Here is a 19,528-nt window from a genome sequence, read left to right as displayed (position 1 = left end):
ACCATGGGAGGACTATTCAAATACTTCCCAAGGCACTACGAAACAACAAGGCCAACATTCGTATCCTCAAATACATGCCTTCAAGTTGGAACAGCCATGTCCAACCTGCGACTCATGCGGCTCAGTCTCGTGTTCCAACAGTGAACTGAGTGATACAAAGCTCATCTAATTTACATACCGTTCCGACATGGAACTGTGCGTCGCTAGCGGTCAAGCGTAGCGGCCCAAAGACATGTTCACGAATGCAACCTCCGGGAACTGCGAGCTCGGTCCTTCGAGAAGTTTGACTCTTTGAGACTCTAGCGTCTCCTGGAAAAACCCTCCGATGTATCTGCGCAAGATATTCATCATTCTAATTCCGTTAATAGTCCCAATCAACTCCTTAATCGGTGGAAGGACAGTGGCATTGATCCCAATGCTACCAGCCAGAATGGGATAGTCGGTGAAGGTGCCGTGTTTGGTATTGTTGACTTGCAGCTGCAGTCTCAGTCCCTTCAGCTCCTGCCAAAACGCAGTCCATGTTGCATCAGTGCTTTGATTATGTTCTTGTGCCGCAAAGATAGTGAAAGGATCTTTGTTAGTTTTATTCATGGCCTGACCATATACACTGCCATCCATGTTCAGGCCACCAGCAAGTCTCGGTTCAACCAGCATTGCGTTTGCAGCAGTTGCGCCACCGAGGGAGTGCCCGAGTATCCCCACACGCTTGGTGTTGAAAGACGGGATGGCAAGTTGTTCCATCGTGGTTGAGTTGGACAAAGCGTTCAGCACAGACATAACGTCGGCAACTCTGAGTGACAGCACTTGTGGCAAGTCATCCGGCAGGGTGATGTTGGCACCCTGAATGACCGTCCCGTCTGGAAACTCCACAACTGGGGCGTCGTAGGTATGATCGATTGAAATAACATTGAAGCCCATCGAAGCAACCCACTGACAGAGCACGCTGTAAGTCAAGCGAGAAGTTCCAGCTCCTGTGGAGAAGAGTAACACTGGAAAGTCGGTGTGGTTTGGTGGTAAAGGACATGTCTGCAGGCGGAATGCTTCAAATGTTCCGTTGGGGATGCCATATGGGCCGAACATGGCATCATGGAAAGCAGCTGTAACTGGCGGCATATATGAAATTCCATGGGTCTTGGTGCAATTGGTTGGTTGGAAAAGGGACAGCATCAAGCGGCGAGGCTGATTGCAACATGGTGCAAACCGGTCGACACGGGATGTGTCCGTCAGAGGAAAGGTGGTGATATAGACATTGGTGGAAACCGGAGGAGGAGGCAAAGCAACTGTTTGGCACGATACCCTAAGGGACATGCTCAGGAAGAAGAGGAGGAAGGAGACAATCATCCTCGCGGTAGGTGGAACTTATTTTCTCAAGGTGGAGTCCAGGAACCGTCTTTCGTGAAGAACTACTGCCAGCGAAGTCTTGTGTTGGAATGTCTAAAGACTTATAAACACCCCGAGTCTCGAGACAAGGCAAACCTTTGCGACTAGAATGGTGGTACAACGTACCTAGGTAGTATTAGGGAAGCCTAAAAGAGGCAAGTCGATGAGAAGGTATTCGAGAACCTGGCGAAAGAACAGCACCTTGGTTGCAATGGAGCAACTCCTCGTATCCGTATTCCTCAAAATTGTATTCTCCTCATATGATATGTTGCTGAAGCAATGAACCGTCAAGCGAGGGCTATCATGCTCCCAGCCACGAATGTGATATGGGTTGGGAGTGGGGTTAACCATATAGGGAGGGGGGAATATTGTAAGTATGCTTAATATAGATTGCGGCTGTTGTCATGCAAGCATGATTTGTGCACCATGTTACACCATAACAAGCGATTCGCTGAATGACGTCCATCAGAAGCCCTTCTAGAAGAAGTAAAGCCTTCAAATGATATTCGCCTCTTGATCCATGCGTCAGCGACCTGGCCTGGCATAGGAGAGCAGGCACGTGAGACTACCTTGTACGAGTCGGGTTGGTGCAGTATCCAGCTACATGGGTGGTAGAATGTGTCTGTAGGGATATGTGGGACGGCTTGCCGTCGAAGCGTATCGTCGTTGAAGTCAGCAGCACCAGCGGATCTACAAGAGGCCCCCAACCTCGTCGATGTGGAGGAGAAGTTAAAGACCGAGCCCGGCCGCAAAGGGTCGTTTAGCTTCTGCCAAGTATCAGCCGTGGTGGGCGCCAGATCTTCCACCATGGTGGTTGTAGGGTAATGTGCAGACCTTCTCAGTGAATTGTCAGCCCACAGCTTCTTGTGCTTGACTGAACCGGACTGAGGTACTGAAAGAAAGTTTAGCCTGGTAGCCTTGCGCTACTGCAGACCATAACTTGCCTTGGTGCATTGTCCCAGGCTTGGCAACAATTTGTCTCGATTGAACTGTGACTTAGCTCGTCTGGTCAACCTGCAAAGCTTCAATCATAACACAACCAACACGTCCATCTCGCGTAAGTCTGGCCAGTCTCTGCAGCAATGACTGCTGCGCGTCTGTCACCAGCAGCGAACCTGCTTCGCAACTCCAGACTCTTCGCCATTCCTGCTGCTGTATCTCTGCCTGCGGTAGAACCTTCATCAGAACCGATATCATACTCTGATTCTGCCACCACTCCATACCCGACTCGAGCTGCCCTTGAAACTCCATTGACATCCTTAAATCAGGGAGATTGGGGTTTGAAAAGGCCGCTACCGATCAAAACTACTACAAAGTCCAGCACGCCTCTTGTGCGGTTCCAAAGAGGAATCGACACCCCCGAACACGTTGTCGACTTTGAATCCGCAGCAGATCATGTCCTCACTTTGCGCAAGTACCAGGAGCTAAATCTTAGAGTGGTCTTGCCTGCGCCGCGGGATAGGAAGTCAACATTGAATCCACAACGAACAAGTGCCTTCGACCCGGAAGTAGATCATACTACCGACCAGCCTCCCCCGGTACTCAACGGAAATGCGTCCACGTCGTGGCTAGATGAGAGTGTATCAGAACGTGCAAAGAAGATGCCGCAGCATCTAAAAGATGCGCTTGAGAAGATTATAAAAGAAAGAGCAGATGCAACAAATCCTGGGGTTGAAGTACTTCCAACACAGGCGCAACCTTCTACCTCTGCAGCTCCGCAGTCTATGCAAACTGCTCGCAGGTGGCGCTACTCTGGACCGTATTTAGCAGGACTGAACGGGCTGGAATTCGATGGATTTTTGAAAGGCATCACCAGAGAGAAGAAAGCTGCGTTTAGGGAGTTGGTCAAGAGCCATTTGGCCGAGCAGCGAGCACAGGATCAGCGGTTGAAAGCTCTTGAAGAAGGTCAGGCTGACGCAGCTCCTGAGCCTCCGTCAGAGATCACGGACCAGGATGTCACAGCGCACCTCCGATATCTACGATCAGAACCCGGCAAATTTGGTCCCCTGATTGCAGAGTTCTTTGATCTAGCTGATGGTCCCAAGCCCTCATCGGACACAACTGATCCATGGTCGTATGGCCGTGACACCGTATCGGCGGATCTCTACAAAGAATCTGGACCACCCCGCACGCACCCATCTGCAGGGCTAGCCTACATTAAGACAGAAGTGTTCGCGAGCAACGACGCTGTCACTGGTCCCAGAGGAACGCGCGCACCCGTCGCAGCTCGCCTTCTTCGATCAATCCAATCTACCCACAACAAGCATATCCCCTTTGTGGGCGTGGCTGGATTTGTTGTTCCGCAACCCACAAACCCAGGCATTTCGGAGCAGAACTGGAAGTGGGCACCGGTCAAAGATGGACCTAAACTAGTGGTGACTCCAACCGCGGCCAACATCTCGCAGGCCGGCAAAGTCGAGATCCAAACAAGGATGCAGCCTGACTGGGTCGTGGAAGATGATGTACCCGTCAATGTCGCCGACAGACGGAACCCAAAAAATACGTCGGCTCCCATGAGAACCCTGTCCTCTCAACTCCCAACCTTGACCAGCTTTGGCCGCAAAGAGCTCCCTGTTAGACGACCGCGGCCAGCACCAGAACCTAGTCAGAATATTGATGAAGAGATAGGTTTGTTGTTGCGGGCGAACTCAAAATACAAGCCGAACAAGCTTACTTAGTGTACAAAACCTGTATAGACAAAATATTACCATCTCATCGCCGGTATGGTTCTCGCTTCTTGTCCCCCCTACAGAGTACATCGCTCTCTTATACCCAAACAACGGTCTGAGCCTTGCAGTACCAACGTCTTCCTCTGTCTCCTGTCGTTATTGAATCGTTCCATGAAGTAGCACCGCCCTGAAACCGTTGCCCACAAGGCATGAGTTTACGGCACTGAAAGATGGATGAAGTGGATGAGCCTTACGCCGCGGCCGCCTATATTTTCCGGCGAAGGAATTACGATTATCTGTCGATCATCAGTTGGTCGTCCACCCATATTATAGCCATTCTGCTGAAAAGTAATCTGGACAATATCTTGAAGGCCAGAAACCCAACGAAAGGATTAGCACCTCGTCCTCTGTAGGGGCATGGCGAGGATGGGTTCATGTATGTGTGCACATACTGTATGCATGTACAAATGTACATATGTATGTGTGTATGTACTGTACTGTATGTATGTAGGTGAGGGCGATCGAATCTTATCTCTTGGCATTATTCTTGCCAAGAAGCCACAACCTCCCAAAATTCATTCCACAATTGATTGTCGCGCACGATTTCTACACCTTCGCATCCCTGCTCACGACATCTTCAATCCAGCAGTCAACATGGGTCGCGTTCGCACGAAGGTGAGCTCGACACCGTTATTCTTGCTCTCAAAGTTATACTGACGAGTGCTGTGTACATCTAGACCGTCAAGAAGTCCGCCAAAGTCATCATCGAGCGGTACTACCCCAAACTCACCCTCGACTTCGAGACCAACAAGCGCATCTGCGATGAAATCGCCATTATCGCCTCGAAGCGCCTTCGCAACAAGGTACCGCTCTACACTCCCCCGGTCAACGCCGCCCACCATGTCAAGAACAAACATCTTCGGCTGCGAGTGGTCTTGTAAAACATCTCGATTGCTTTGATCTCCGTTGCTGACTTTTGATCGCCACGTAGATTGCAGGCTACACCACGCACTTGATGAAACGAATTCAACGCGGCCCCGTGCGCGGCATCTCGTTCAAACTCCAGGAAGAAGAGCGTGAGCGCAAGGATCAATACGTGCCCGAGATCTCCGCCCTCGACTTCACCCAGAACACCGAGTCCGGCCAGCTTGACGTGGACAACGACACCAAGGACCTGTTGAAGAGCATGGGCTTTGACAGCATCCCCGTCAACGTCGTCCCCGTGAGCCAGCAGGCGCCTCAAGAGAGGGGTGGCAGGAGAGTCTTTGGCACCGACCGGCCGGGTCGCCGCGATTAGATTTTGAGCCGGTGATCTACGAGGGCGCCGGGGGAGGCAAGAGTGCATGCAAACTCAAGCTATGAAACTCGATCGTCCTTTTTCAACCGCGACCTTCCCTTCCCCTCGCACCCCGATGTCGGTGACCACTCAAGTCCGAGGTCAAATGTCAAGCAAAGCCTCGTGATGCGGACCGTGGCAACGAAAGACGGCAGCCGCGGGCCCTATCTACCTCACTATGAGCCCTTTGCGGGACTGCCAACAGAGCTGAGAGACTCAAGGTATCGACGTAGGTGGAGCCGCCGCTGCCCTCAAAGTGCTGCTCCTGCAGCTGCAGCAGAGGGAGAAGAGAAAAACAAAAAGCATTGAACAAACCCAAGGTGTCGCCTAGTCCCCTTGGGACGAAGCTCGATTGCCAAAAACTTTCCTTCCCTCTTTCCCTTCCCCTCCCTCTTCATCTGGACGTAGCCTCCGGGAGGGTGGGACTTTATCCATCCAGCTCCTGCACAAAACACGTCTCAAGTGCCCACTCAACCTTCGTGCCTCGATCGAATCTATTGCACAAGGTCTGGTTGACTCTCAGTGATGTGACGCGAATTGATTATGATCGTATCGGAAATTTTTATCTCCTCCCATTACATAGGTGCCTATGAATAGCCAACATCGACCCCGAATTTCATGGCAACGCATGGTTGGTCCTTTCCCAACCTCATTGCTAACCTTCAGTCCATCCGAACGCCAATGCCATGCTCTGTACATGTAGAAGCTACCTCGCCTGCCACTTGAACGATATATTGTCTCATAATGTCCAGTAAGGAATCCTCAATCAGCCTTGCCATTCGTTGTTCCCAAAAGTCCCTCCTTCCCATCCAAGTGGAAGTAGCCCGAGCTATTCCGACCCAACGTCCTTTTAATAGTGGCACCATTCCTCAACACCCAGAACAACATCACAACACTTATAATCAACAACCCGAAAGACAGATATGGATGATACGTGCCAAAATTTCGGATCTGGAAGAAAACGTTCTCAAAGGCGCTGATGGTGGATTTCGGAGTGAGTTTTGGAGGGCTAGCCACGATTCGGGGTAATGTTTCGAGGATAGAGGTGCGGGAGGGCATGATATAGGCCCCGGAGTCAGTTACATCCCAGTAACGTCGGTTCTATGGTAGCTGTTAGGTCATCGATATGTCAGAGCCAGGGGAAGATAATACTCACATCCTCATCATTAATGATCACCCTCTCACCTTTGGAGACATCCACGCCGTATGTCGACCGAAGCCATCTCTCCCAGAAAACGCCATCCACCCAGGCGAATGCGACCTGTTTTCGGAAAGTCTCTTCAGTGATGCTAATTACACGGCTCTTCGCCTGGCGTAAGGCACGTTGGTCGTTGCGGTCCTCGGCCTCTTCGATACGCAATTGCTTTGAATCGCGCAATTCTTGTCTCTCGAGTTGGAAAGCTTGTGTTTGCTTATCCATCCATTCCAATGCGGCGTTCTTCAGTTCCCGCTTTGATTGAAGAAACTCGTCTGGTCGGTCTCTAGAGAGAATGCCCAGCACCACATATTTTCCGCTCATGATCTCCTTCGCATTAGAAGCGCTCAATTCAGGTACAATCGGCAGCCAAACCGATTGCATCCAAGTCAGGACACGCCGAAAGTCACGCATGTCCTTTGGAGCGAGGGCGTTGTAATAGCTTGGCCGTCCATCTCGAGACACAAGTAACCTTGGCCAAGTTGAAATTTTGAATCGGTTCGCCAGGATCTCGGAATCTGTCTTGACAATCTTTGCATGCCCGATTAGGCTCAAAGTTAGCCGATCGAGGGCGGCAAAATCTTCGGATGTTGTAGCATGGTCGAAGAAATAGACGAAGATTACTTCTTCCGTCTCTTCCATCTCTTTGAATGCAGCAGCGTCCACATACTTGACATCGCTGTCTAGCGCCTTGTTTGCAAAGGAAAGCAGGTCACCTAGGCCGCGAAGACCTTCATACTCAACACGCTCGCCACCACGGAAGAAGTAGATGGTGGGATAAGCGCTGACTTTGGCATCCTTGCATAATCGTGGAGACGCTTCACAATTGACCTCTCCGATGTTGAGTTTGCCTTCCATTTCTTTCGCCAACTGAGCCCACGTTGGCGCCAGATGCTGACAATGTGGACACCATGGCACATAGAATTTAACGAACCATGGATCCTGAGATGTAGTAACAAGCTTCTGGAACGACTCTGGCGTTAGAGGAAGTGAAACTCCTTTGAGATTCGGCCGGGGACCGGTCTTTGCATTCAGGGACTTTCCGAGTTTTGCAGTCTCAGAGGCCAACATTGCGGATGTGGTTTCAGTGGACAGTGCGGCGGCTTTGTTCTGTTTCTCGCCAGCGGCGGCACCAGCTGCGATATCTTTGTCCTTCGCCAGTGGCTTCTCGGGTTCGGCTGTTCGGTCGACACCCTTTGCCCCCGCTTTGGGAACGTGCACTCCTCCCCTTGGTCTGGAGCCGGGTTTTATCTGTTCCAGCTTCTCTTCGACGTAGTTGCTGAAATCCTCCATGGACCGGCCTCCGGTATATTTCTCGACAAATTCGCCATCTTTGTACAATAGGAATGTTGGCCAAGCTCTTACTCCATTCTTATCGCAGACATCCCCAAAAGCGATACAATTTATCGAGGCAAAGTGAAAGTTGTAGTATCCGTGAAAGCTGTTTGGCGAGAACAAATCGGGCTGACCAGACTTTGTCATGCCCTGTAAGGGATCGGAGGTCGCATAGAACTCGTACAATGTCTGCCAGAGCGGCGCGATTGCTTTACAGTGGCCGCAATAAGGCGAGTAATGTTTGACCCACCAGTATCCGTCTTTTATCGTCTCCGCGAACTCATCGCCTTGTATTTCTTTCATCGGTGGCACCTTGATACCATTGAAAACAGTATAATCAGCACCTTCTCCTCCCTCGGCTGGAGTATCTCCCTGGACGGCCTCATCTGCTGTTACTGCGGTCCCTCTCTGTGGGCCTGGTGGCGCTGCAATTGAGGTAGAGAAGAGGGCTGCGAAGGCGCACGCCAGCAAAGCTGGCCTCATCTTGTAAATTGGCTCGGAAATGTCCTAATTAGGGCGACAATTGAACTTCTCGACCAGAGTAGGCGGATCGACAGTAGGGATACCTGTGCGATTTTGGTCAATCGCCTGGCAGTCGTCGCTTGGAGAAAGAGAAACGAGTGTGAGAATCGAAGCGGAAAACAACTGTAATGGCTGCCAAAGGTCTGCCCGCTCAACGAGACTAGACGACAACTCTTGAAGGTACGGAGCGGAGACCGAGCCAGGTCTGTGATCAGACGTGAGGCGATGGGGATCTGCATCAGGAGTCCTTGGCAGCCCCCTGCCTTTTCCGGAGGCGGACTTCTTGGAGGAGTGCATGCCACCCTCTACATGGTGCTCCGTACGACAAGTACTCTGAAGTATTTTGTGCACAAGTGCATTGATCCGGCCTAGTGACGCAATAGGCTTATATAATCTTCGGCACACCTGCCGCCATTCGTGCCAACCCGCCTCGAGAAAAGCAAGTCATGCGCCTGCGCCACCCGAATCACCCAATCCCATCACCGTCACGTCAACCTGCCGACAAAAGCCTCTTGATTGTGCCGCTCTCCTCCTCTTCTTCTTCGCTGCGATATCGACGACGACCACCCTCAATTGTGCAAGCTATTCTCCAGGACGGCCACAATTTATTCTTCTTTGAGTACGTCGTGTGATCATCGAGACTCGTCACCATGAAGGTCGCAGCCATCCTCTTGTCGCTCCTTACCGTCGCCTCTGCTGTATCTTCACGCTCTCTTTTTGGAGGGCAGAATGCCCTCGTAGACGAGGAGCCCAAGTTCAAGGTGCCAGGCAAGAATCCTCTATATGTTAGTTGTCTACTGTCAAATTTGTGGACCTTCTTCTCACAAATATCCAGTTCTGCGCCGATCCCAAGGAGCATATCCTCACTGTCGACTATGTTGATCTGACACCCAATCCACCTCTCCCGTACGTCTTCCGGAACCTCTCTAAGCCAAAAAATTTCCTAATCTAATATGTGGTAGAGGCCAAAAATTAATGATCACCGCAAATGGAACCTTTTCAAAGGATGTCGACCCGGGTGCTACTGTCTTCCTCCAAGTCAAATATGGGCTCATCACCTTGATCAAGCAAGAGGCAGACCTCTGTGATAACCTGCCCAAGATTGATATTACTTGTCCTCTCAAGGAGGGTGTCATGTCTCTGAAGAAGGAAGTTGATATCCCAAAGCAAGTGGTGAGTTTGCATGACCTCCAATCCTGCAAAGATAAGCTGTTAACATGTCCTCCAGCCTCCTGGGAAGTACACTGTTCTTGCCGATGTCAACACGGTTGACAAGGAGAAGATCTCATGCATGGAGAGCACTGTCTTCTTCAACAGACCCTAGTGATGGATGCTGAATGCAGACAGAAGGCCATTGGCATGGCAGTTGGAACGCCTCGATGGGATCGACGTGTTGCTGTCAAAACTGTGTGCAAATATCTGTTTGAGCTGCGTCTTTCATGCCAGGCGTTTATCCGGGATCTTTTAGCACCAGGCACAGTCTAGGGGCGCTGCTAGTAATGAAGGTTGACTTACATGTGGAGTTTTCCAATGCAACAAATGCGCAAACCGTATTGTCCTCAAGAATCTCATTCTTCGTGTGAATATGCCATCTTTATATTACGAAAAGGTTACTCTAGCTCACGCATCCAAAGATGTGACCCAACAGCGTCCAAACCCACCGTTGCCATGAGATGAAACAGATCATGGAGGTTGACTGAAACCTGACTCATCCTTATATGCCCGAAGACACATCCCAAAGTTTCTCAGCATTGGTTCGAAATAGCTTCTCGACCAAAGCAGGGTCATCGTTACACCATTCATAGCATTTCTCAATAAATGGTTCCGAGTCAATATTCTCAAACCTTGTATGCGGCCAATCCGTTGCATAGACAACACGATCCGCACCCTTGATGACCAACTCCCTGCCTACGGGATCCAAATCTCTCATCTCCGGGTCTTTGGAAAGTCGGTATGGTGCTGAGAGCTTCACCCACGTCCTTCCATCCTGAAGTAGGTTCACTAGGGACGCAAAGCCCTTCATGTCGTATGGATAGATGGTCACCGATGGGTCAAATTGTTGAGGAAGAACGGGCGATCCGAAATGATCGATGCAGACCTTGACCCCCAGATCTGGGACAATATGCACCAGTGGCAATGCCAACTTCAACGGGACATAGAGCTGCAGAACCCAATTGAAGGGCCTTAAGGCCTTTGCATAACTCTGGAGTTCGGCTCGCAGTTCATCCTCATTGACTTCCCTCGATACGCTGACGAGATTCAGCCTCGCCCCACGCACGCCAATGGCGTGCCACTTTTCCAGCGTTTCCGTGTCGATGGTCTCTGGATTCAAGCCCACCACGGCGCGTCCGTGTTGAGGAGTCAATTCATCAAGTGCTTCCAACATACACGAGTTGTCGTCTCCATAAATCGACGGCTGGACGAGCACCATGTTCTCGATGCCGTATTTGGAGTAAAAGGCTTTGGCATCTGCAAGCGTATGCGGATGTGGTTTATATTGTGCATTGGCGGTCAGAGGGAAGCGAGTCGGGTCGACAACGTGCATGTGGCTGTCCCAGGTGCCTTTTGGCAGAGGACGGGAGAGGGTGGATTGCTTGGGTTGAGATGAGTGGACACTACGGAAACGAACATGGTGATGGATCACAGAAGCACCACCAAGGCAGACTCCTGGCCGAGAACATAGACTGGAGCTCCCTCGAAGAGATAGCATCCTACCAACCGAGAAGGGGGCTTACTCCATCCAGGGGACCCTCCCTCAACAGGGCATGTTGAAAGGGAAAGACGGAAAGATGGAAAGGTCAGAAGTTGATATCGTTCGGAAGCACATTTCGCCGACACCGAGATATTGGAGCGAGGCTACATCAGTTTGATCAGTACTGTAGGTACGAAATACGGAGTATGGGGGTTCATCTTTCTTCCCACACACACACACAGCTACTTTGCTTCTGCCTCCTAAATAGCGAACTTCGGCCGAATGCTTCGGCATAGTGATCAACATCACCATACTCCTCCGGAACGTTAATCGATCGGCCTACGACGCCCGGATTGGCCTTCTAACGAATTTTCGTCTGCTTATGACTCGTCCAATCGTCTTGCCGGCCTCCCTTTCCTAATACCGGGTTCTCGATCCCCTCTCTGAATAAGCTACCGAAGGAGGCGTACGGTATGGATTCCCCATCAATCAGAAGTGATGGTTAGCGAGATCAAAGCCCGCGAACTGGGTCCTGAGTTCGAGGTAAACCTTGGTGCTTCGTCATAATTTTCTAATGCGGATGAATTAGCATTCCCCATTATGGTTCGGATGCTGCCAGACTCGCTCTTGCCCTCAGCCGATGGTTCTGGTCCCATTAGAAACACACTATAGGATCATGGCTAGGCGAATTGGGGCGATGCTTTTTCGCCTCGCAGCCCCGGAAAACGCATGGGGGCAATGTGGGGTATATTCCGAATATACTCCCTCGATGTTCTATCCGGGGCATTCTGGAGATAGCATCCAATGTATGCTTCTCCATGTCGGGTCTGGACGCTTTGTGGATGAATTGCAGGTCTTGCCCTGGTCTGGAGAAATGGCCACCAATCCACCCTAGAGAGCGCTTTTGTGTCTTGATAAGAACAATCCGCGCCCCCAGATGGAGTTTATTTTCTTCCTCCCCAGCTTCTTGGAGGTATTGGTTGTGGGAGGCAATACGCTGACGACCTTCGAAACACAAGACTGCTTCTCTCATCCGTCACAATGACAGTCATGGCAGAAGAGAAAGAAATTGGCCAACCTACGGCTGTTGAGAACGTAACGGAGCTGCACGAATTCAAGAATGCCGAAGGCTATGTTATCGACGCCAGCGATCCTGAGCATGCAAATCTCAAACGAGCGCGCGATGGCCATACCATCCTTCTACCTCAGCCCTCCACCGATCCCAACGACCCTCTTAATTGGAGCCGCGTCAAAAAGCACATCATCTTGATCATTATCTCCATGACAGCATTTTTGCCAGACTATGGCAGCGCGACAGGAGCCGTTACGCTGCTTCCGCAAGCCGCAATTTGGAATATGACCCCTGACCACGTCAATCATTCCCAAGTTGGCAACGTCTTCATGTTGGGTGCCGGCGGTGTCGTTGTCGTGGCGTTGTCGGCATACTTCGGTCGTCTTCCTGTGCTGTTTTACTTCGTGGTACTTGCCACAGCCACTGCGATCTGGTGTGCGGCTGCACAAACATTCGAGTCGTTCATGGCTGCACGGATTCTCAATGGCTTTTTCAGCACTGTTGCTCAAGGCGGTGGTCTCATGTTCATCTACGACATGTTCTTCTTCCACGAACGAGCGAGGAAAATCAATGTCTGGGCAGCTTTCATCATCCTTTCACCGTGAGTTCCAGTTTCCCTGGAGGCATCTCAAGACTCCACCAAATTCGAGAGACTGACAGGTTGTTATAGGTACTTCGGTCCGTTGTTTGCAGCTTTCATAATCAGCACCCAACCCTGGCAAGTGCCTTTCTGGGTGTACGTTGCAGAGGTAAGACCACATCTACCAGAGATATGTCTACGCGCTGACATGTATACGATTCAGACCTCCCTCTGCCTTGTTTTGATCATCTTGTTCGTTGAAGAGACCTACTACGACCGCCGAATTCCCCAGTCCTCCCAGCCACCCCGCGGGAGCCATTTCTCCCGCCTCGTTGGCATTTCCCAATGGAAATCCCGCCACTTGCGTAACACCCTCTCCCAGGCACTCATGCGACCCGTCAGAGTCATCTTGAAGCCCACTGTCTTCATCTCATGTTTCTATTACCTCCTCACCTTCGCGTGGGTTGTCGGCATAAACACCACTCTCTCCATCTTCCTCACACCGCTCTACAACTTTGGCCCCAAACAAATCGGATACTTTTATTTCACTCCCATCGTGGCCGCTCTGCTGGGTGAGATCACAGGCCACTGGCTCCACGACTTCATCGCCACAAGTTACATCCACAAGCACAAGGGCCACTTCGAGCCCGAGGTGCGGTTGCGCGCCATGTGGGTGTCCACGCCCTTTATGCTCGCCGGTCTCGTGGGGTTAGGCTTCTCCCTCGAAGACGGGTACCACTACATGGTGACATCTGTCTTCTGGGGCCTCTACGTCTTCGGCATCATGATCACCACCGTCGGCCTGAACGCGTACAATCTCGACAGCTACCCCGAAGCCTCGGGCGAGACGGCCTCGTGGGTCAACTTCTGTCGCACTACCGGCGGCTTTATCATCTCATACTTCCAAGTCACATGGGCAAACGCGCAAGGCACAAAGGTCAGCTTCGGCATCCAGGCGGCCATCTGTGCTTTTGCCTTTTGCCTGATTGTCTTCTTACAGTTCTTCGGCAAGAGGCTGCGTGTCAAGGCTGGCGGTCTGAACTTTGCCACGTCTTAGACTATATTTTTTCTTTTCTTTTTTCTCCAAAAGGCCAAAACTAGGTTCCCCTCCAAAGGCATGGGCCTTCATCCATGATACATGGATGAGAGGAGCGCAGCGTAGCTGATGTATGTTCTATCATTGTGTGCGCCCAACAAAATAGAACTACTCCGTGACTTTTTTACTTTTTTTCTATCTCGCTGTGCAACCCTGAATCGATGCCGAACAGTACAGGGTCCAAAATTACGAGTATCTCCTCCCACAGCACGCTAATTCCAATGCCAGGGCTATGACTAGTTGTATGAAGAACAGAACATGGAGGTTTCATGAACCAACTAGCTGCGCTACCTTCCCATGCAGGGTGTTGAAAAGTGATACTAGGTACCTGGTACCTCTGTACTCTACGCGTGACACGCAAATAGTACGGCGTAGGTGACATACATTCCAAAGTAGCGCTGTGTGCTCGGTGTTGCGGCATCATGTACCACTATCCTCTTTCGCGGATTCCGTCCTCCGTGCTCCGTAGGCGGGACGAAGAATAAATCATTTCGGTGATATGGGTAGAAGGAAAGAGTAGAAAAAAGGGCAAGGCAGATATCATGATTCATGATGGAGTTGGCGTTCTACCTAGCTACATACGTCAACTTTGGACGCAGTTGTCAAGTACCAAGCGAATAGCCACTGTTTCTGTGGCCGAGCAGCCTTAGACGCAGTGAGGCAGTCTGTGCCCTCTGAGTGTTGCAGCCTTGCTGGCAGGTACATTTGGGTCGATACAACCACCTCATGAATGCAAATTTCCCTTTGCTCTCCCGCACAATACGTCGTCCTTACTTCGAAATAGCAGGCGCAAGAGGAGAGGCTATCCCCCCGGCTTATACCACGATCGCCAAAAGCCGTCTCGTGACATTCTGCTTGCAGTAGAGATATCTATGTGGGTCAACAGTAATGTCGCTGTCTGGCGAATTGACGCCTGTCTCTCTTCTTTCGCATCTGTTTTGCGTTGCGGTACATACCTCCAGTGCCACCCGTTTAATTCGCACAGACGGGAAAGGCCATCAAATCCGATTGCTGCTCTTGAAGTTGCAGCCTCGACCCTCCTGGAAGGGCTGCTGGTCACACGAGCCGAACATGCTAGGAAGGGCTCGGTAGGTACGTGAAGAAAGTCCTTCCTTTCTCTGAGGGAAGGTTTGGCTTGAATTTGGTGTCTCCGATGAACCAGAGAACACCTATGCTGTAAACCATGCTGTAAAAGCAGAAACTTCATGTTGACTCAATGTTCTTGTGAGCCTCCCAATTATTCAGAAGCTTGCCCACCTCTTTGAAGCTCACAGGCTTCGTCATGTAGATGTCACATCCGCTGCTGAAAACTTCAGTTTGGTCTCTGGCACTCGCCAATCCGGTCAAAGCGATGATCATAGCACCAGGCTTGGAGCCTCGACGATCTTCGAACTGACGAATGGCACGAGTAGCCTCGAATCCGTCCAACACCGGCATGGAGATGTCCATAAAGATGATATCAAACGGATCTTCCGCCAATTTGACTGCATCAACGGCCTGCTGACCATCCTCCGCTTGTTCAATTCTGCCATATTTCCGCTTTGTCTTGAGGAATGTTTCGAGCAGCTTCAAGTTGATTCTATTGTCGTCCACCAGAAGAATATGCGGATCAACTCTACCGGTTTTCGGCTGTGGTATAGAGGGAATTCTTGAGTGAGCATTTGGCGCTTCTTGGGGTGAGGCTGGATTGCTTGGGCTCATGTGGACAGACCAACGATCGCTCTCGCGACGCATCCTCGAACTCTCTTGACTATGTGAGGGAAAGGGGAAAGAATCTCCTTCGCTCACATGATTTCTCGGCGTCCGCAAAGCAGTTATTGGATCATGGATTGCCATCTGCGCGTTATGGCTGCCTTGAGATGCGGCAAAAGTCTCCGTCGCCTGAACCACCTTGGTGTTAACTGTTTCGCCGGGCGCATTTAGATCCATCTCGGCCAATTCTTCTGTCACCAACTCTGTTTCTGCTGTGACAGAGGTTGTATGTTCAAGGCTCGGAAAGGCGTCTCGCTGGTTGGTCGTCAGCGAAAACCGTGATCGCACAGCCGCTTGCTTTTCAAGAGCCAGCCGTATACTACGAGCCAGTTTGTGAGGACCACAAGGCTCTGATACAAATTCCACCGCACTGCAAATGCGTTCTTCCAAAGACTGCACGAGTGCCACGCTGTGCCTGGACAGAACCGAACACATTATCACTAATGCAGGACGTCGTCCAGGTGTTGCCACCAATCTGCTAAGCAAGAGCTCCAAGTCCTCCTCCTCTGCAATGACAACAGCGCAGCTATCACATAGTCGCTGGTCTAAGAACTCAAGATTGTACCAATCCTGTATATATGATTCGACAATGCGTGCCAATTCGTCATCAGGCTGCAGTTGTGATTGCCAGAACGTCACCGTCGCGTCCGACCATTCATCCCTCAGCAATGAAATCGAGTTATCGGCAGTGGAGCTTCCTGAAGAATTTATGCCACCAGTGCCGTCAGAATAAGGTGTAGTCTGAGTCGAAGTCTGACCTGGTAGAGGTCTCTTGATGGGTAGAACAACCTCGACCGTCGTCCCTTCGTTCAATTTGCTCTTCACATCGATCGAACCCCCCAGCATCAGGACAATGCTGCGGACAATGCTTAACCCAAGTCCAGTGCCCGGTGCCAGAGCATTTTCTTGCGCGAATGGTACAAAGAGCTTGGTAGATAAGAACTCCTGCGAGATACCCTGTCCAGTATCTGCCACCGTCAACACCATTACATCGCTGTCTTTCTCCTGAGAGCTCTGCAGCCGGAGCCGGACCTTGATAGTTCCTCGACTCGTGTATTTGATGGCATTTCCGGTTAAATTCATGATGATGCGGCGGACCGCACCCGGCTGGGTTAAGAACGTCCAATCGGCCTTCTGCACGTCCAACGTGATCTTGACAGCGTCTACGGAATGGTGTTCGAGCCGTTCTTTTTTCCCTCGGCCTGGTGCCTCACGCGGCATATCCGTAAGGTCCAATCCAGACGTGTAAGTGTAACCCAGAACCAAACCATCAACCACTTCCTCCAACACGGCCGACACGTCTATAACGCCAAGGAGCTGTAGGAGTGCAGGAGCACCATGAGAGATAGTTTTTGAAGAATTCTCGGGGCCTAGAAAGTTGGTGCGTCGTGATCCATGCGTGTGCTTCTTGTTCGAGGCCTGCCAGTGCTTTTGAAAAGAGTTGATTTTTGAGAAGTCTAGAACGTGGTTGATGGTGTCCAGAAGTGTTCGCCCACAAGAATCGATTGTGGAAATAAGAGATCTCTGGAAACCAGAGAGATCTGTTTCGGCCAGGAACTCGACACTGGCAAGAAGCCCATGTAGAGGGCTTCGCATTTCGTGAGATATCGTACCGACAAAATCGGATTTTTGCTTGTCCGCGATCATTGTGTCTAGGCGTGAGCACTCACCCATCAATGTGCTGCAGAAAGAGTTGAGGAAGGGCAGTTCAATGGAAGAGTTAAAGGGTCGCGTCTCCAATGCTGTTGCAACGAAACAAGCATAGGCAAAAGATCCCGTTGTTGCATCCCAGAGAGGTGTGAAGAGGACTTGTCCCGCACAGGGAAAGGCGGTCCGGATGGCCTTAACTTCCAGTTGTCTCCGACGGCTAGGTATGCGCGCCTGGCTTGACAAACTCCTGAGTCTCCTCGACGGGTCTATATCATCTTCAGACGAAGAGGATGCATTCCATTCCAAGGTGAACAATCGACCCCCAGGATATCGTTTGACAAGATCCTGGATTAATTCAATGTCCAAAGCTTTTACTCTATCATCCAATCCTTTTTCGGGAATGATCGGGTTGGATTGCGTCGAGTACGCGACAAATGAAGACTTCGCCGCCGACTGAGGCGCTCCGTTGTTGGGTCCCAGAGTCTGGCCAAGAGCATTTCCATTCTTTTTGTTCGTGTTACGCAGGCGAGCACCCACGTTGACAAATGCGACAGCACCCTCCTCGCCGAGGTCTCCTAGGCATTCTCGCAACAGATTCGCAGCTCTTGCAAATGTTTTCGTGTGAGTCCTTGATTCGCCATCGCTCTCCGAGTTTCCCTTCAAGTCATCCGTGTCCGAGGACTGTTCCGACGCGCTGAGATCTTCGGCATGTTCAAGGGGGACGGCGGTCTGGCTTCGCAAGTTCGGCTCACTCTGGCCGATCAACTTTTGCCATGTTTGAGAAGCGTCGATTTCGAGGGGCACTGTCAGGCCATATGCGGTCTTGGACCTCCTCTTAAAAACGGCGTTGTAGAGGTATCCGGTTTTCTCACCATGAATACTCTTGCGGCCGGCAATGAAAGCCTCGAGACCTTCGGCCATTCGGCGAGACTGACGTCCTTCTATTGCTTGTCTGTTCGTCTCGAGAAAGAACATTATCTGCTGCGCGGTAGACGCGAGGAACGATTCTTCGGCAGGGGTCAAACCGTTTGGACGAGTCAGAGTGTCCAGCTTTCGTTTCCTCGAGTCAGTACCGTTGTTGAGGATAGATTCCAAAGAGCATTCACGGATCTTGAGGTGCATGCAGAAGAGCCAAGACCAAAAGAAGGAAGATATGAACGCAATGGGGGGAGAGACTTACGACGGCGAGACTGCCGATACTGACGCCATCTCTTGTTGTGATCGGGACGCCTGCGTAAAATCTGTAATATGGAGGGCCCGAGACAATTTCCATGTGGGCAAATTCAGACTTGGACAGGTCGTTGATTACAAACTTGGGCACAGTGTTATCATCTTTATTGTCGAGCCGGATAGTCAATTCACAGATTTTCCCCTTGAGCGGCACTGAGCTGCAGTCTAAGAAGATGGGATCCTCAACGAACTCATACGTCTCGTCACCCTCTTCCGTGGAGATTTTTGTGGCTTCACTCAGGAAATACATGACATCCCGATCCATGACATTGACCATTGCTTTTCTGGCTTTCAAGCGGAGCGCTGTCAATTGACAGAGGGGAGAGAGAGCCTTGCACAGGTTGGGGACGTCATCGCTGGAGATATGGAAACCGGAGGGTGGACGGCGTAGGTGAGGCTGGAGAAGATTGTCTGGTTGAAAGTAGTGGTAGAACTCTCGAGCCCTCCGTGCGGCGTCCATCTGATGGTCTGTAGGTTGGGCAAAAGCCGCACCATCTTCTGTCGAAACCACCATGGCGCGTGTAATGTAGGCTCTGCTGTTCTCTGGCCCCTCTTGCTCCTCACAGGGCTGAATGCTCTCTCCCCAAGGATAGGCGGTGATCAACTTCTCAACATAGCGAAAGGCGCAGGGAAGGGGGGGTGCAGTGTAGGCAAGGAAGTTGGAACAAGTCAGATAACAACAGTCAATTCTCTAAGTGTTAGTGATACAGCAGGTTCGAGACCCAGAAAGCCCGCCCCACCTGAAAGGAAAGAATTGTGATCAAAACATCGAGAAGGTGTTCCTTATTGTCAACGGACGCCGGCGAGCGCAGAGGGAACCCGTTGCAAGGGCCATGAGAGGACTCTGTCCCGGGTCTGGAACGCCCAAAAAGCTTCGGATCCCGCTCGAGTTACTTTACGTACCCAGTAGGGTCCCTGATGTGCGTGGGTTCAATGTGGCGGCCAGGGCAACACAAGGGTTGTGCACTGCAGATCGAGGCTAGGAGGCCGGGGAGGTCCAAGGGAGGCCACATAGGTCA

At 51.1% G+C, this 19,528-nt stretch overlaps 8 protein-coding genes across 8 annotated transcripts; 4 read left to right on the top strand and 4 right to left on the bottom strand.

The window, feature by feature from the left end:
• Positions 1 to 210: 210 nt before the first annotated feature.
• A1O5_10044 (uncharacterized protein) lies at positions 211 to 1,308 on the bottom strand (the record flags this gene model as incomplete). The annotated part of the gene is made up of 1 exon (XM_007750622.1): positions 211 to 1,308. The coding sequence occupies one exon, from the start codon at positions 1,306 to 1,308 to the stop codon at positions 211 to 213; it is 1,098 nt and encodes a 365-aa protein (XP_007748812.1).
• A 1,154-nt stretch (positions 1,309 to 2,462) lies between these two features.
• On the top strand, positions 2,463 to 4,058 carry A1O5_10043 (uncharacterized protein; the record flags this gene model as incomplete). Its single annotated transcript, XM_007750621.1, has 1 exon — positions 2,463 to 4,058. The coding sequence occupies one exon, from the start codon at positions 2,463 to 2,465 to the stop codon at positions 4,056 to 4,058; it is 1,596 nt and encodes a 531-aa protein (XP_007748811.1).
• A 645-nt stretch (positions 4,059 to 4,703) lies between these two features.
• Positions 4,704 to 5,346, top strand: A1O5_10042 (40S ribosomal protein S17; the record flags this gene model as incomplete). Its single annotated transcript, XM_007750620.1, has 3 exons — positions 4,704 to 4,724; positions 4,787 to 4,912; positions 5,041 to 5,346. The coding sequence occupies 3 exons, from the start codon at positions 4,704 to 4,706 to the stop codon at positions 5,344 to 5,346; spliced, it is 453 nt and encodes a 150-aa protein (XP_007748810.1).
• An 801-nt stretch (positions 5,347 to 6,147) lies between these two features.
• Positions 6,148 to 8,398, bottom strand: A1O5_10041 (protein disulfide-isomerase; the record flags this gene model as incomplete). The annotated part of the gene is made up of 2 exons (XM_007750619.1): positions 6,148 to 6,486; positions 6,542 to 8,398. The coding sequence occupies 2 exons, from the start codon at positions 8,396 to 8,398 to the stop codon at positions 6,148 to 6,150; spliced, it is 2,196 nt and encodes a 731-aa protein (XP_007748809.1).
• Positions 8,399 to 9,087: 689 nt separating this feature from the next.
• Positions 9,088 to 9,761, top strand: A1O5_10040 (uncharacterized protein; the record flags this gene model as incomplete). The annotated part of the gene is made up of 4 exons (XM_007750618.1): positions 9,088 to 9,222; positions 9,273 to 9,343; positions 9,400 to 9,610; positions 9,666 to 9,761. The coding sequence occupies 4 exons, from the start codon at positions 9,088 to 9,090 to the stop codon at positions 9,759 to 9,761; spliced, it is 513 nt and encodes a 170-aa protein (XP_007748808.1).
• Positions 9,762 to 10,151: 390 nt separating this feature from the next.
• Positions 10,152 to 10,982, bottom strand: A1O5_10039 (uncharacterized protein; the record flags this gene model as incomplete). Its single annotated transcript, XM_007750617.1, has 1 exon — positions 10,152 to 10,982. The coding sequence occupies one exon, from the start codon at positions 10,980 to 10,982 to the stop codon at positions 10,152 to 10,154; it is 831 nt and encodes a 276-aa protein (XP_007748807.1).
• Positions 10,983 to 12,170: 1,188 nt separating this feature from the next.
• Positions 12,171 to 13,838, top strand: A1O5_10038 (uncharacterized protein; the record flags this gene model as incomplete). The annotated part of the gene is made up of 3 exons (XM_007750616.1): positions 12,171 to 12,802; positions 12,872 to 12,950; positions 13,005 to 13,838. The coding sequence occupies 3 exons, from the start codon at positions 12,171 to 12,173 to the stop codon at positions 13,836 to 13,838; spliced, it is 1,545 nt and encodes a 514-aa protein (XP_007748806.1).
• A 1,242-nt stretch (positions 13,839 to 15,080) lies between these two features.
• Positions 15,081 to 19,023, bottom strand: A1O5_10037 (uncharacterized protein; the record flags this gene model as incomplete). Its single annotated transcript, XM_007750615.1, has 2 exons — positions 15,081 to 18,329; positions 18,460 to 19,023. 2 exons carry the CDS (start codon positions 19,021 to 19,023, stop codon positions 15,081 to 15,083), a joined length of 3,813 nt encoding a protein of 1,270 aa, XP_007748805.1.
• Positions 19,024 to 19,528: the final 505 nt, after the last annotated feature.

Source organism: Cladophialophora psammophila, assembly GCF_000585535.1.
Source record: "Cladophialophora psammophila CBS 110553 chromosome Unknown aczJe-supercont1.18, whole genome shotgun sequence".
NCBI classification, from domain to species: domain Eukaryota; kingdom Fungi; phylum Ascomycota; class Eurotiomycetes; order Chaetothyriales; family Herpotrichiellaceae; genus Cladophialophora; species Cladophialophora psammophila.
The sequence above is the reverse complement of the archived record's forward strand: the minus strand, read 5'-3'. Positions and strand labels throughout refer to the sequence as shown.